The sequence below is a fragment of the Uranotaenia lowii genome, chromosome 2 (assembly GCF_029784155.1).
Source record: "Uranotaenia lowii strain MFRU-FL chromosome 2, ASM2978415v1, whole genome shotgun sequence".
NCBI classification, from domain to species: Eukaryota; Metazoa; Arthropoda; class Insecta; order Diptera; family Culicidae; genus Uranotaenia; species Uranotaenia lowii.
This window is the reverse complement of record NC_073692.1, coordinates 202,262,193-202,277,444: the sequence shown is the minus strand read 5'-3', so window position 1 is coordinate 202,277,444 and position 15,252 is coordinate 202,262,193. Positions and strand designations below refer to the sequence as shown.

General features: G+C 33.2%; 1 protein-coding gene across 1 annotated transcript in view; it reads left to right on the top strand.

Moving 5' to 3' along the window:
- The window catches only part of LOC129744551 (FERM domain-containing protein 5), a 52,177-nt gene that overhangs the window by 23,507 nt on the left and 13,418 nt on the right, over window positions 1-15,252 (top strand). The window contains exons 3-4 of the mRNA XM_055737131.1: window positions 5,625-5,667; window positions 6,181-6,354. Of these exons, the coding sequence (XP_055593106.1) occupies window positions 5,625-5,667; window positions 6,181-6,354 (217 nt within the window). The remainder of the gene's footprint in view (window positions 1-5,624; window positions 5,668-6,180; window positions 6,355-15,252) is intronic.

Sequence of the window (15,252 nt, the reverse complement as noted above, 5' to 3'; positions counted from 1 at the left end):
ATCGTAAACCCTTTCAAGTTGATTCTTCTCCACACTAATGAAACCTTAAAAATAATGTCTAAACTTCTGAGTCTCAAATATATCGTGTTCTATGAGTACTTCATATTTTAAATTTGGCCGAAAATGTTAACCGATTATAATGATATAAGATTCGTTGTGTGATAAGTTTATTTTAATATTTCAATATTTCAAAACAAAATTATTTCAAATGTTTCAAACAGTCAAAAAAATAGTTTTAAATACTTTTAATTCTTGACAGATTTGCTGTTTTTCAGTGTATTTTCGATTTTTTGAATCATCACGAATAGATTCATCCGATGATGTAGAAATATGCTGGGGTCCAATGAATGTTTTGGTAGATATCTCGGATCGTCGTGTACAATATAAAATCCTACATAATAATAGACATCTAGATTTGGCATTGCATCGCTGTGTTTCATTTTTCAACAAACCGATTTTTTTAATTCAAACTTTAGTTTTTTGAAGTTTTTTTTGATAGAACAAACCAAAACCAAAATTCTGATAAAGACTCAGAAATCAAAATCAACTTTTAAAACAGTCATGACGTTTTAAAAATAATTGCAGAAACATGATAAAGGAATTAAGTTTAGAATAAAAAAAGGATGTAAAAGTTGTAAGAAAATATATTAAAGTTTATGGAAGAAAATGCTTCTTTACCAAATAAAGTTGCTCCTTCGAATAAATAACTTAAAAATATTCTTATTATATATGAAATTCTAAAATTAAATCAAACACTCAGCTCCGGGTTCACAAAAATATTTTTTAACAAACTTGAAAATTTTGTTCACTTGAACTCATGTTCAAAATTAGAACGAAGAACTTGAATTTTTGAAAATTTGTGAAATGCTTACATAGATTTGAAAAGGAACATTGAGAGAGGGAATTCAATATTTGAAAAAATTAAAAACAAAAAGTTTTAAGAAAGAAATTTTAATGCACATAACAATTATTATCAGTATTCAAAGCACTATTAAAATCATCATCTGATATTCATATTTGATCAGAACGGTGGTGAAGAAAATTTATTTTTAAAATATTCAATTCAGAAAAACAAACTCAATTTTATAATCTCAACATTGAGGACTTTATTTGACGAATAAAAAATGCTCGGTTTTTATCCGATTAAATGAGAACAACAAAGAAAACAAATTCAACGGAAAACTTCCTATACCACCGAAGAAAAATTTCTTCAGGCTTCCAAATGCTATATCAGACTTTATGAAGAACGTTAACTGATTTCTAAATCTCACCTTGATTGCAAACTCACAAGATGCTATTAATTTGTTCTATAGTTGTTTTTTTGGTTTCTTTTTTAATCCTGGAAAATATTATCTGAACTTAAGGAAAACTTATGTTGCGTCCGTTTACTCTAGAAAATATCGAGGATTTTCAAAATGTTTACACATTGAGCTAAAGAGCCGCAGTTATACATCCAAAGAGCCGCAGGTTGCCGACCTATGGATTAGGGTTAAAATCAGATTGGGGAGATGAGGGCATAACGAGCACCCAGGGCATAATAAGCACTCCTTTTTTCTACATAAGTACGTATTTTCTTAAACAAATTTTCATAAGGACTTGTTTCGTACTACCCATAGTATCAATTTTTCACCAAAAAAGAAATATCCTTTTCATCTTTACTGAAATATTAAATAATAACCAGCGACGAAAATATTATAATTTTTGAGCACCCCCAAATAAGCTTTTATGACCTTTAAATCATCTGGATCTGAAATGTAGGCACTGCAACATGATCTACATATTGTTTCTCAATTTTCAACATCATAAAATTTTTGATTTTTCACTTTAATCAATTTTAAAACGCTTTTTTACTTTAATTTGTTCACTAGAGGCGAACAGAGCACTATCAATGAAGGCATAATGAGCATTTTCTGCCGGGGAATCTAGCAGCGAATTCAACTCGATGAAGTCAACTGAATAATAGAGCTACAGCTTGACTTGTTTCGTCTGCCAATTTGGCCTATTGGTAAGGTGTCGTAGAGGTAATCAGTAGATCCGAGTTCGATTCCTGTTTGAGGGGATTATTTTTGCACATACCATTCATGATTGATTTTTTTATTGTTACATTATACGGCTAATTGCATCAAACCATCATCCGTCAAACAAAACACCAGAAACATAATGTATGAGCATGTGTTAATTCTTTGAATTCTACAAACAGACCTAGATTATTTTGTTATTGCTTTATTTGATGAATCTACGCCTCACCGTTTAGTGCAATCATGATTATGAATAATAAATGAAAAAAAACCTCCTTAGAACGAAGAACTTGAATTTTTGAAAATTTGTGAAATGCTTACATAGATTTGAAAAGGAACATTGAGAGAGGGAATTCAATATTTGAAAAAATTAAAAACAAAAAGTTTTAAGAAAGAAATTTTAATGCACATAACAATTATTATCAGTATTCAAAGCACTATTAAAATCATCATCTGATATTCATATTTGATCAGAACGGTGGTGAAGAAAATTTATTTTTAAAATATTCAATTCAGAAAAACAAACTCAATTTTATAATCTCAACAGTGAGGACTTTATTTGACGAATAAAAAATGCTCGGTTTTTATCCGATTAAATGAGAACAACAAAGAAAACAAATTCAACGGAAAACTTCCTATACCACCGAAGAAAAATTTCTTCAGGCTTCCAAATGCTATATCAGACTTTATGAAGAACGTTAACTGATTTCTAAATCTCACCTTGATTGCAAACTCACAAGATGCTATTAATTTGTTCTATAGTTGTTTTTTTGGTTTCTTTTTTAATCCTGGAAAATATTATCTGAACTTAAGGAAAACTTATGTTGCGTCCGTTTACTCTAGAAAATATCGAGGATTTTCAAAATGTTTACACATTGAGCTAAAGAGCCGCAGTTATACATCCAAAGAGCCGCAGGTTGCCGACCTATGGATTAGGGTTAAAATCAGATTGGGGAGATGAGGGCATAACGAGCACCCAGGGCATAATAAGCACTCCTTTTTTCTACATAAGTACGTATTTTCTTAAACAAATTTTCATAAGGACTTGTTTCGTACTACCCATAGTATCAATTTTTCACCAAAAAAGAAATATCCTTTTCATCTTTACTGAAATATTAAATAATAACCAGCGACGAAAATATTATAATTTTTGAGCACCACCAAATAAGCTTTTATGACCTTTAAATCATCTGGATCTGAAATGTAGGCACTGCAACATGATCTACATATTGTTTCTCAATTTTCAACATCATAAAATTTTTGATTTTTCACTTTAATCAATTTTAAAACGCTTTTTTACTTTAATTTGTTCACTAGAGGCGAACAGAGCACTATCAATGAAGGCATAATGAGCATTTTCTGCCGGGGAATCTAGCAGCGAATTCAACTCGATGAAGTCAACTGAATAATAGAGCTACAGCTTGACTTGTTTCGTCTGCCAATTTGGCCTATTGGTAAGGTGTCGTAGAGGTAATCAGTAGATCCGAGTTCGATTCCTGTTTGAGGGGATTATTTTTGCACATACCATTCATGATTGATTTTTTTATTGTTACATTATACGGCTAATTGCATCAAACCATCATCCGTCAAACAAAACACCAGAAACATAATGTATGAGCATGTGTTAATTCTTTGAATTCTACAAACAGACCTAGATTATTTTGTTATTGCTTTATTTGATGAATCTACGCCTCACCGTTTAGTGCAATCATGATTATGAATAATAAATGAAAAAAAAACCACCTCCACCAGGAATCGAACTCGAGCCTACTGATTACGTACCTCTACGACATCTAACCAATAGGCCAAATCGTCAGACGATTCAAGTTAAGCTGTAGCTCTTTTACTCAGTTGACTTCATCGAGTTGAATTCGCTGCTACATTCCTCGGCAGAAAATGCTCATTATGCCTTCATGAATGGTGCTCGTACTGCCTCGGGGGGTTTCTCATTATGCCTCTACAGTGACTGGTTTTCAGCTTTCGGCAAACATTTTTGAAATGCATTTTAAACGTTTTTATCTTCTTTTTTTCAAGTTTCATCCAATAAGGCAATAGAATATTTGAGTGTCTGAACAGGAAACAATTATGTAATTCACATGTTAAAGCTGTTCTCTATGGTTAAATAAGCATTTTCCCTAAGGTGGCCATTATGCCCTCATCTCCCCTTCATATTTTTATCAGATATGTCGAAATGTGTGATATGGTTTTCCAAAAAGAATTGTTTTTAATACGTCTGCGGCTTAGAAAGATATTTTTTTTACATTAGGGTGGCCACGGATATATGGGAAAAAGTTCATGGTCGAGTTCTAAAAACCAACCGTATTCATTTTGTAGATTGGCTCATAAAACCGACTTGTGCAAATTTTCAGCTCGCTCGAACTTGATTGAGGGGTGCCTCAAAGCGTTCAAAGTTTCGGTTTTCACCTTTAATAATCACCAAAGGGGGGACCAAAAGAAATCGACAAAATGACTTAAAAACGTATGAAACGTCAAGATCAGGTGTTATCTCGATTTTTTTTTTTTTTTATCAAAAATCGACTTTTTGGAACTTAGTTAGTTTTCTGAAAACAATCATAAACCTAGTTTTTTAAGTCTAGGAAAATAATAAAAGGATTTAACAATCTTTAAGTTGTTAAGTAAACTCCAACGAATAAATACTTTATACTTATGAAGCAGTTTAACGTATTAAAAATAAGAGCGTAGGATAAAAAGAAACAAAACATTAGATCACACCAGTCAATAGCGTCTCCTGATTACATCCTTCTCCCTAAATTCCCAACAAAAATTATTTGCTAGAATGCAGAGGTAACCTCGGTCCTAAAACGTAAATTTATGTCTTTCATCTGTTTCTCTATTTTTTCCAACTATCTATTGACCACTAGGACGTGGCCGGCGCCGTCATTGACATTGAAAGAGAGAACATCTGTTCTGTGTATCGCGAATGAGCTGCTATTCCTAAGCATCATTCTTTTGACCTTTGAACACAATTCATGGCCTCAGTTTGAATTGAAATGCAGTCTTTGGATGAAATATTTGTCATAGTTTAGGCTTTAAGACAAACCGTTTTCAAAAGAAATCGGCCGAAGGGAACCAAAGTTGTTTATGAAAAACTGAATTTTCATGTTTCTCCCGAACAAAATATCCCAAAATCCCATACAAACTTTAAGTTCGTTGAGCGACCCTTTCTCGTGATCCGATCTGGCCTCAATTAGGTCTGAGACCTTATACTAGGCCTAGGATCAATTTAAGCCTGCAGCGCAAAACTTTTTCAAATGTTGGGTTATTTGGGGCACTCAAATGTATATGGTTGGTATGTGAAATTCGACATGATCCATTTGGCTGCCATCCTAATCTACATATATGTAGAGATCCGAAGAAGACAACTAACCTTAAGTAGTTTTCCCCCTTCTGGATGCAGTCTCAAGGAAATCTGCCAATGAAAATGCACAACACGGGAACGTTGTGTTCCCTGAGAACCTCTTCCATCATCGTTACTGAATATTTATATTATAGTTGCTGTATGTACCAATTTTCTTTTGATTTTCTTTATATCGCCCTTGAATGCATCGTCGTTGCCTTCCTTTGGATGGAAAACAACAAACGCAGCACTGGATGGATTTGGCGAAAACGATAATCAAACAAGTAAAAGGTACAGTCCAAAAAGGATTTCTATATTTAAACTAAGAGACTGGTTGTGTATGTGGAATCATGCATCGCTATGAGTTACGTTAATGTTGCGTGTTATCCTGCACTTGAAGCGTGCAATATTATTTATTTTTGTGTGTTTTTATTTGGTATTTTCTCTTATGTAATTAAAATCTTTAATTTGAATAGTGTAATGGAGCGGAGCAGGTATTTTGGAATGTGTTGTATAACATTTTAGTAAACAGTGAATTTGATTTGAAATAACCGTGTCTATACTTTATTCAGTAATTTGATTCATTTTTCAAATGGAATTTCACATCATTCAGTTTTTTCGGTTATTTTTTTTTAAAGAAATTATTAATTATTGTTTTGTCATATTGACAGCTACATATTTTGTTTTTTCTCTGTTTACTAGGAATGATTCAATTTCATTTGAGTTTACATGCATTGAAATGTATTTGAATTGTGTTTCAAATTTTCCAATTAAAATTTGCAATTTTCTTTTATACTTATCTAGATGTGGACCCCCTGGTTCTGTCGTTCCGTGTAAAATTCTATCCAGCCGATCCTTGCCGACTGACGGGGAATGGAAAGGTGATGCTCTTTCAGCAGCTCAAACGGGACCTCCGGCATGGGCGACTGTACTGCTCAATAGGGGAAGCTGCGGCACTGGGAGCCCTCATTGTACAGGGTAAGTTTTGCTACTTTTCCAAAATAGTTACACCCGATCGGATCTGGAAGACCGTCACATTCTGACCATCTATAAGGGTCATAAGCGACTTCCAGTGATAACCACTGATTGAAAAAGCCTCGAAAAGTTTCATGTCCAGGATACCGTTTTTGGCCTCGTACTTTCCCTGTAGAAACAGTTTCGGTTACTCACGAAAATCAGTTATTTATGAAATAAAACTTACAATTTCAAACGGACAGGACTTAAGGGGAGGTTTGAAAAATCCAACATACGATTGTACGATCGGATATTGATTGTACATCGGACAGACATCATCAAACGTGAGCTCGTCAAATTGTTCACAGTTAGCTTTATTTGTGTCACATCGTTCCACAGAAAGTTGGTACTGTTAAAAATTTAAAATTAATTTCATAAATACTTTCAAGTAGAAATATCTATTAACTTACCCGAAGAGGATTCGGAACCTTACGGAGCACTTCAAAGGTTAAAGTGAAATCGATGGTCTGCAGACCGCCAACGATTTTGGCATTGCTGAATTTGACATCGTTGAAAGGGGGCAGTGCCTCGTAGCTGTCTATTTGGTAGAATTTTGCAGCCTTCAAAATGAGGGTTAGAAAAAAATCACAAATTTATACTCAAAATGAAGTTACCTGAACTACAATAGCCGGAGAAATAAACAGAATGATAAGCAATGTTAGCCGAAACATTTTGATACAATATATTTGGTTCCGAAAAACGGTGCCGTATTTATATGGAAGTGTAATTAATTACTTGCTCCAGTGATCAGAAAATAGATTTCATGCTGATAAAACTATCCATAATTAATCTTAACGTGTTCAACAACTCGAGGTAACTTGCAATTAAATGTGATCGGCTACCGTATATGGATCATTTTCACAGATAATGTTAATTGTTTAGTGGGTCAGATCATTTTTTGCAAATGTGCTCATCGAATCACAAGCAAATTCCAAGTTTCAATCAATCTGATTAGGGTTCGAAATTATTACAAATAGTTTAGACAAACATTAAATCTGATTTAAAATTTTTACTTTATAGATTAAGGTTTATTCTTTCCAAATCCGTGATATGAAAAGCTGCGAAACGGCTGATTCTTAACTTTAATCCTGGGATTAGTGTTTTTAGGTATTTGGATTTAATATACGATATCTTCAATATGTAATAGAGCTATTTGGAAATGTTGTTAAGATGATTGATGGTAGGTTTCTCCAATTTAATTAGGGCCGGATGAAGACATCGGAGGGCTCGAACATTTTTTTTCGAAGGGACCCTAAGAATCGATTATTTTTTTCATAAACCATCCCAGAAAATATATGTATAATACAAAGAAAATTTAAATGAGTTTGTGTAGAAGATAGTTTCTGATATCTTCGGAAAATAAATATTCAAACATCACGTGCAAATATTGCGGGGAATTTTACAACTCATCGAAAATGAATGTTCTGATTAACATTTCACATTTCTTTATCACACAATAAAACAGGGTTGGTTTTGAAAATTATAAAGATAGACATTAAATCGTTTTTCATTTCATCATCGATTTCTTGGTAAAGCAGAATGAATAATTAATGTGAAGCAACATTTCGACTCCAGATTTATAACTTAAAATTTAATAAGTTTAATAAACCAAAGAATTCAATTTAAATTCCATGGAGATATTCAAAACGAAGAATCAGATTATATTCAGAATCACAATAAAAATCATAATTTCAAATCAACATTTGTGAAACAAATTATAAATGAATTGCGAATGACCCCTTACACAGTGACGTCACTAAAAATTTCAGAGCACTTTTTTCAGTAAATTATTTAAAAAATTTAAATTAGATTGCGTACAAAACCAAAAATAAACATATCGGTTAATTCAAAATTTATAGCGCTTTTTTTAGTTGGAATTGTTTTGCTTGATAAAATAGTACCGTAAACTGGGGGAACATTGATCATTTTTTTAATCCATTTTCGAATATTTTGGAAGGAGTTGCCTTTTTGTAACACTAAAAAGTTTTAAAATGCTAACTGATGTAAGAAGTAGGAGGAAGTCGTCTATGGCCGGACAACATAGATTCTTCGAAAACACAATATCCTAATAATGTTTCAATACCATGGAAATAAAGTAAATAGTAGCCAACCAGCCAACCAGGTAGACCAATAATGATAGGCATATAAAGCTTTTGCCTAGTAGTACGGAAAGGATCGCCTAAACTTTGCATTTGTATTGTGGTCAGTTTTTTTGGTTTGTAAAATTTGAACTACACATGAACGACATCGTTGATTGGTTATTTTTTGACTACAGTAGATTTAAGATAACAAAACGGAAGTTCAAACGAAGTATTAGGAAAATATAAAAAAAGTGCAATTTGTCTATGACGGACACCAGATTGTTGTCTATGACCTGATAAGAAAATATACAAAATTATAGATGATTTCAACATGAAACTTTCATTTTTTCATCTCTACAGCATCCTCAAATGGTTAGCAGAAGATAAGGATTCAATAACGAAATTATTTTGGTCATCTGAGAAACTTTAAATTTTGCTGTCCGGTCATAGAAAATTTTTCTCTAGTTTTTTTTCGAAACATGTTTCATTCTGGTTTGTCAAAAAAATTTTATGACTGGCTTCACAGGACATTCAGTATAGGAAAACACGTACTCACAAGACCTGTGCAAGTGATTTCAGTCATTTTGCTACGTTTTTGAACAATTGACAACTTTGGTGAAGTAATTCGTAGTGTCCGGCCATAGACAACACTTTTGGAAATGAGTAAAAACTCACATAAAATGGTTTCTCTTACCACATGAATATGTTGTGAATTATTTTTTTTCTTATATAGTCAAGTGATCATAATATTGATTCTCTTCAAATCAGTATAGGAACGCATATTCACAAAAATCTATGTTTGAAGTTGTTGCTTAAAAACGTTAAGTGTCCGGTAGTAGACAACTTCCCCCTATAAAGCATGATCATTGATAGCAGAATATTCAAACGACATTAGTAGCTATAACTAAATGTTAGTTACAAAACCAGATATCATGTTTCGGGATAACTTTGATCACTATGGTTTTAACGTATCTCAACATCTTTAAAATTATTGTTTTTATGCCATTTAATGCAGAAGGCTTAAAACATCAATAACATTTGATTTTTTGTTTGGACTCAATTGAATTTTTCAACGTCAAAAACAAAAATACTCAAAAGCTGGACAATGTTGCTGCATACAAATTACAAATTTTAAACATTCCTAAGTATTTTTTGGCCTCAAAAACAAATGAAATGTTTCCATCATGTAATTCCCTAGGTTCTCCCACTGTTCCCATGTTTGTTTTTCAAACTTATCCATTTGATAGGGCTTTAAGCCATTTGTTTTATACAGCAGTTTCTCATAGAAAATGTCTGTTTTGTTTTAATATCCAAAAATTATCATAGAATGACCATGAAAATAACTCTAAAACTATACCTATACAAAGGAAAAAGTTAAACGTTCATATAAAACCTATTTGCTTCTTAATGCTTTCATTTTATCAGGAGAGGTGTTTGTTTGTGAGTCTTCGAAAAAACAGATAATTTAAAACTTTGAAACTACATTTCAAGTAATAAAAAAAAACTCCAACTACAAGCCAAATTTTGCCTATTTGAAACTCAATTTTTAGGCTTTCGAACGTAGAAAACAGTTTAAAGATATTTTAATTTCTGAATTTGTTAATGATGATTATCTCCAAAAATTTCATGTTGATCAAAGTTACCCCGGTGATCAAAGTTCCCCAGTTTACGGTATTTGATATGCGTGTGATTAAAGCCATGACGTCACAACGTGCCACTTTAATATTTTTTGTTCAGAATTTTTTTTTTATTTGCGAAGCTAACGTTCTCGATAAAGTACCTAACAAAATAAGTTATTATTTAAAGTGATGCATGAAAAATGACCTTTAAGGCAGTGCGATTTATTTTCTAAATAGTGAAAAATAAGAACTGGGGTCTTCCATTTATAATACTGTGAAATTATTCGGAATATTATTTTACGAGGAGATTCTTAGCTGTTGAGTATTACACTTTAATTAAGAGTTTCTGGTTTTGTTTTTCTTTCCTTGAATGCTAGACGTTAGAGAATGTAATATGAACAAAGTAAAGTAAATGTTTTCCATTAAGGACCCCCCTGAGCCGAGGGCCCAGGGAAATCAATCGTGCAATGTTAAGTCTTTTGGCATAAAAATTCAAATTTTATTTTAAGAATTTAAAGTTAACAGAGCCATTATGAACACTAGGGTGACAATAGATGTATGGGAAAAAAAATCTTGATCGAATAAGGGGTGCCTCAGGGCGCTCTAAGTTTTGGTTTTTTACCCTTAAAAAATCACCAAAGGAAATCTAAAAAATCGAAATTTTAATTTCGATTCCAAATCACTAAGAAATGCATGAAACGTCGAGATCTGGTATTATCTCGGAAAATTTTTCGCCCCAAAATATACTTTCTGGGACCTAACCGTTTTTCGGAAAATCGGTCGTTTTTCGGAAAAGTCCCAGAAATTCGATTTTTGTCCAAATTTTTTTTTTCTAGACAACATAAGATCTTGGCGTTTCGTGCACTTTTAAGTCTTTTGGAATCAAATTAAAATTAAAATTTCCGGATTTACTTTGGTTACCTCTTTGGTGATTTTAGAGTGTCCAAACAACGAAAACTCGACCGCTTTGAGCCACCCTTAAGTTCGATCGAGCCGAAATTCTGCACAAGTCAGTTTTTCGGGCCAATCTACAAATTTCGAAATTAAACATGACCCATTTAGCTGCCACCCTAACGAGTATTTTGACACATTATGGGCCGTGCCAAAATCTCAGCCGGTACTGACCGAAATTCAGAATTTTTTATCGCAGAACCACTGCACAATGGGGAAAAAAGTGTACAAACCGCGAAGAAATTCAATAGCTTTCGTCCTACATGAACCAAATCTATGAAAATATACTTTCCTTATGTGAAAATGTCCGGAGAATCGGATTGGACATAGCCGCACAAGCTTACGAACGGAGATATAGTTCCTTTTTAACCCCTAATTCCTCTATATTTTGTAAACATTCCAGAAAAACACTGATTTGGACTGGAGAATATTGAACGAAAACAGACCTATCGTGTGTAATTTTTTCTGAGGAATCGAATGAAGGCTGTTTGAGCCTCCGCACGCTTCGGAAAATGGAGTTATGGCTGTTTTTACCCTCAATTACCCTATATTTTTCAATTATTTCAGAAAAAGCTTGTTCGGACTTGAAAATGTTGAACCAAATGTTTTATATCTTGTTTTTTTCGAGAAATCTAATGAAGACTTGGAAATTTTGAATCTAATGGGACGTATCTTGTGTGATTTTTTCAGAGAAATCCAATAAAGGCTGTTTGAGCCACCGCACGCTTCGGAAAATGGAGTTATGGCTGTTTTTACCCTCAATTTCCCTACTTTTTTAAATGATTTTTGAAAAAAGCATGTTCGGACTTGAAAATTTTGAAACAAATTGGTTGTATCCTATGTGATTTTTTCCAAGGAATCCAACGAAGCCTATTTGAGCCACCGCACGGATTGGAAACAGGAGTTATGGCTGATTTACCCTAAATTTCCCAAAAAAATTCAAATAGCTCAAAAAAAAGCTTGTTGGGACGTGAAAATTTTGAACCAAATGGGTTGTATCTTGTGGGGTTATTTTAGAGGAATCGATTGAAGGCTGTTTGAGTCACCGCACGCTTCGAAAAATGGAGTTATGGCTGTTTTACTTTTAATTCCCCTACATTTTTCAAATTGTATGTTCTAAATATATCGGTTGAGTCATCGTTCCCTATGGGCAGTCACTTATTAAACCTTTTCATTAATCCTCTGCAAAAAAAATGACTGTTGGCTCCCATAGGTTTTTTCAATGCCTTTTGGGTCACCAAGCATCAGTGTAAAAATTGAGATGATTTGGTTGGTTCCTAAGTTAGCGCAACGCGTTTCAATTTTGTATGGAAGAAGAAATTTTTGCACTTTAAATCATCCAGAAAAAGCAAGTAAGCTTGAAATGAAGTCGGTCTTTGATTCTTGGTTTAGAGTATTCTTTAGCTTAATTTTTTGCTAATATGACAAGCAGCTCAAAATTTTCACGGAAAAAGTTATAACCGTTTCAAAATAAAAATAAATCTGAATCCATTAAAAAATATTGAAAAATGGAAGACTTGTTCGCTAGAGCTGTCAACGATTGCATAAAATGTGTTTTGCAAAGATTATATAAATCAACAAACTCTCTGGCTATGCAAAGCAGTTTTTTGAGATTTTTTATTTTCAACCTACGGTTACACATTTTTTTAAAAAAAATCGACAAAAACACAAAAATGTTAAAAAGATAATTTTTATTTTTTTTTTCTGTAGAACATCGAATAACATTTCTGGGATACAAGTTAGGTTTGTGTTTTGTTCACATGAATTGTACTGCTAGATTCAAGGGATATTTAAAACTTGTTTCACTATTTCATGACTGAATGGATCGCTTTCAAAATTTTTATTGTTATTTCTGGCAGCAAAAACAACCAAAAAAGTTATGGGAGGTGTAAAAATTTAAGAATTAGAAATTTCCATATTAAGCTTGCAGCGGTCTACTTATCATATTGCATAAATGGTATGACGATTACAAATAACAAACACAAAAAATACTTTATGTAGTTTGTGTTAAGTAGAACCACTAGAATTTTAAATTCATTTCTCTGTTTACACTATTATATAATATTTAAAATATCTCAAACAAATTTGATAGCGAAAAGCACTCTGTCGTGCACGATTTCAAGTGTTAATTTTTTTTTCGTATGATGCTATATGAACCTAAACTGGTTTGATTTGGTTCATTAATTTAACATCTTTGAACAACATCTGAAAATCATTCAAATTTACAATGTTTATCAAAATTAATGAATATTTTAATTTTCGAAATATGTTTCCAGATAACCCAAAATGAATGAATTTCATTTATTTAGTAGTTTAATGATAAATTAACCTGAGTTCTTATTTTTGGTAAGATTTGAAAACTAGGGGAGATGAGGGCATAACGAGCACCCGAGGCATAATGAGAAGTCCATTTTTCTACATAAGTACGTATTTTCTTATACAAATTTTCATGAGGACTTGTTTCGTACTACCTATAGTATTAATTTTTCACCAAAAAAGAAATATCCTTTTCATATTTACAGAAATATTAAATAATAACCAGCTAGGTTCTCAAGTGACGCAAATATTATAATTTTTGAGCACCACCAAATAAGCTTTTATGACCTTTAAATCATCTTGATCTGAAATATATGCACTGCAACATGATCTACACATTGTTTCTAAATTTTCAGCATCATAAAATTTTTGATTTTTCACTTTAATCAATTGTAAAACGCGTTTTTACTTTATTTTGTTCACTAGAGGCGAACAGAGCACTTTCAATGAAGGCATATTGAGCATTTTCTGCCGGAGAATCTAGCAGCGAGTTCAACTCGATGAAGTCAACTGAATAATAGAGCTACAGCTTAACTTGTATCGTCTGACGATTTGGCCTATTGGTTAGATGTCGGAGAGATAATCAGTAGACTCGAGTTCGATTCCTGTCCGAGGGGATTTTTTTTTGCACATACCATTCATGATTGATTTTTTTTATTGTTACATTATACGGCTAATAGCATCAAAGCATCATCCGTCAAACAAAACACCAGAAACATAATGTATGAACATGTGTTAATTCTTTGAATTCTACAAACAGACCTAGATTATTTTGTTTTTGCTTTGTTTGATGAATCTACGCCTCACCGTTTAGTGCAATCATGATCATAAATGATAAATGAAGAAAAAAAAAAATCACCTCCACCAGGAATCGAACTCGAGCCTACTGATTATCTCTCCGACATCTAACCAATAGGCCAAATCGTCAGACGATACAAGTTGAGCTGTAGCTCTATTACTCAATTGACTTCATCGAGTCGAATTCGCTGCTAGATTCCCCGGCAGAAAATGCTCATTATGCCTTCATTAATGGTGCTCATACTGCCTCGGGGGGTTTCTCATTATGCCTCTACAGTGACTGGTTTTCAGCTTTCGGCAAAATTTTTTAAAATGCATTTTTAAACGTTTTTATCTACTTTTTCAAGTTTCATCCAATTAGACAATAGACTATTTGAGTGTCGGAACACGAAACAATGATGTAATTCACATATTACAGCTGTTCTCTATGGTTAAATAAGCATTTTCTTTAAGGTGCCCATTATGCCCTCATCTCCCCTACACCACTGAAAAAAACTATTCGGTTTTTGATCGCTGTTGAGCTTGACGTACTCTTACAGGATCAAACCTTTCTGCTCTTGATTTTGATGATTCGTGTTTTGGTTTCCACACAGTAGACAACCCTTTGCGTCAGCTCCTGCACCACCTTGGTTTGTGTCATGAAGCGATATTCGCCAGCCGGTACCCGACTGGTCACTGGCCTCAAATCCAGTATTTCGTTGGTGAAATTGTACCATCCCTAAAAGAGACTACTGTACTGTGCCTATAAACAGCTAACTAGGTCATCACTTACTGGTTTGATGGGACACTCAAACATCACATCTGTAGCAGAAAGAAACTTGCTTAGGAAACTGGGATCTCTAAATTTTGGACAAAGATTGGGTGATATCGCCACGTTGAAAATGGTGCAATCCGTTAAGTCCATCGCACAACGACTGATCGAAGAAATTTGCTATGGGAATAGGCAAAACATATTTTAATTTTTTGATATTTCATACGATATTTTGATTACCGTTAGAGGTCCTGTTATGTTCTCTGTTACCTGAACAGAATTGTTTATATGTAGCACAGAATTATTATTTTTAACAGTCACTCCAACTGATCGCATCGGATAATCC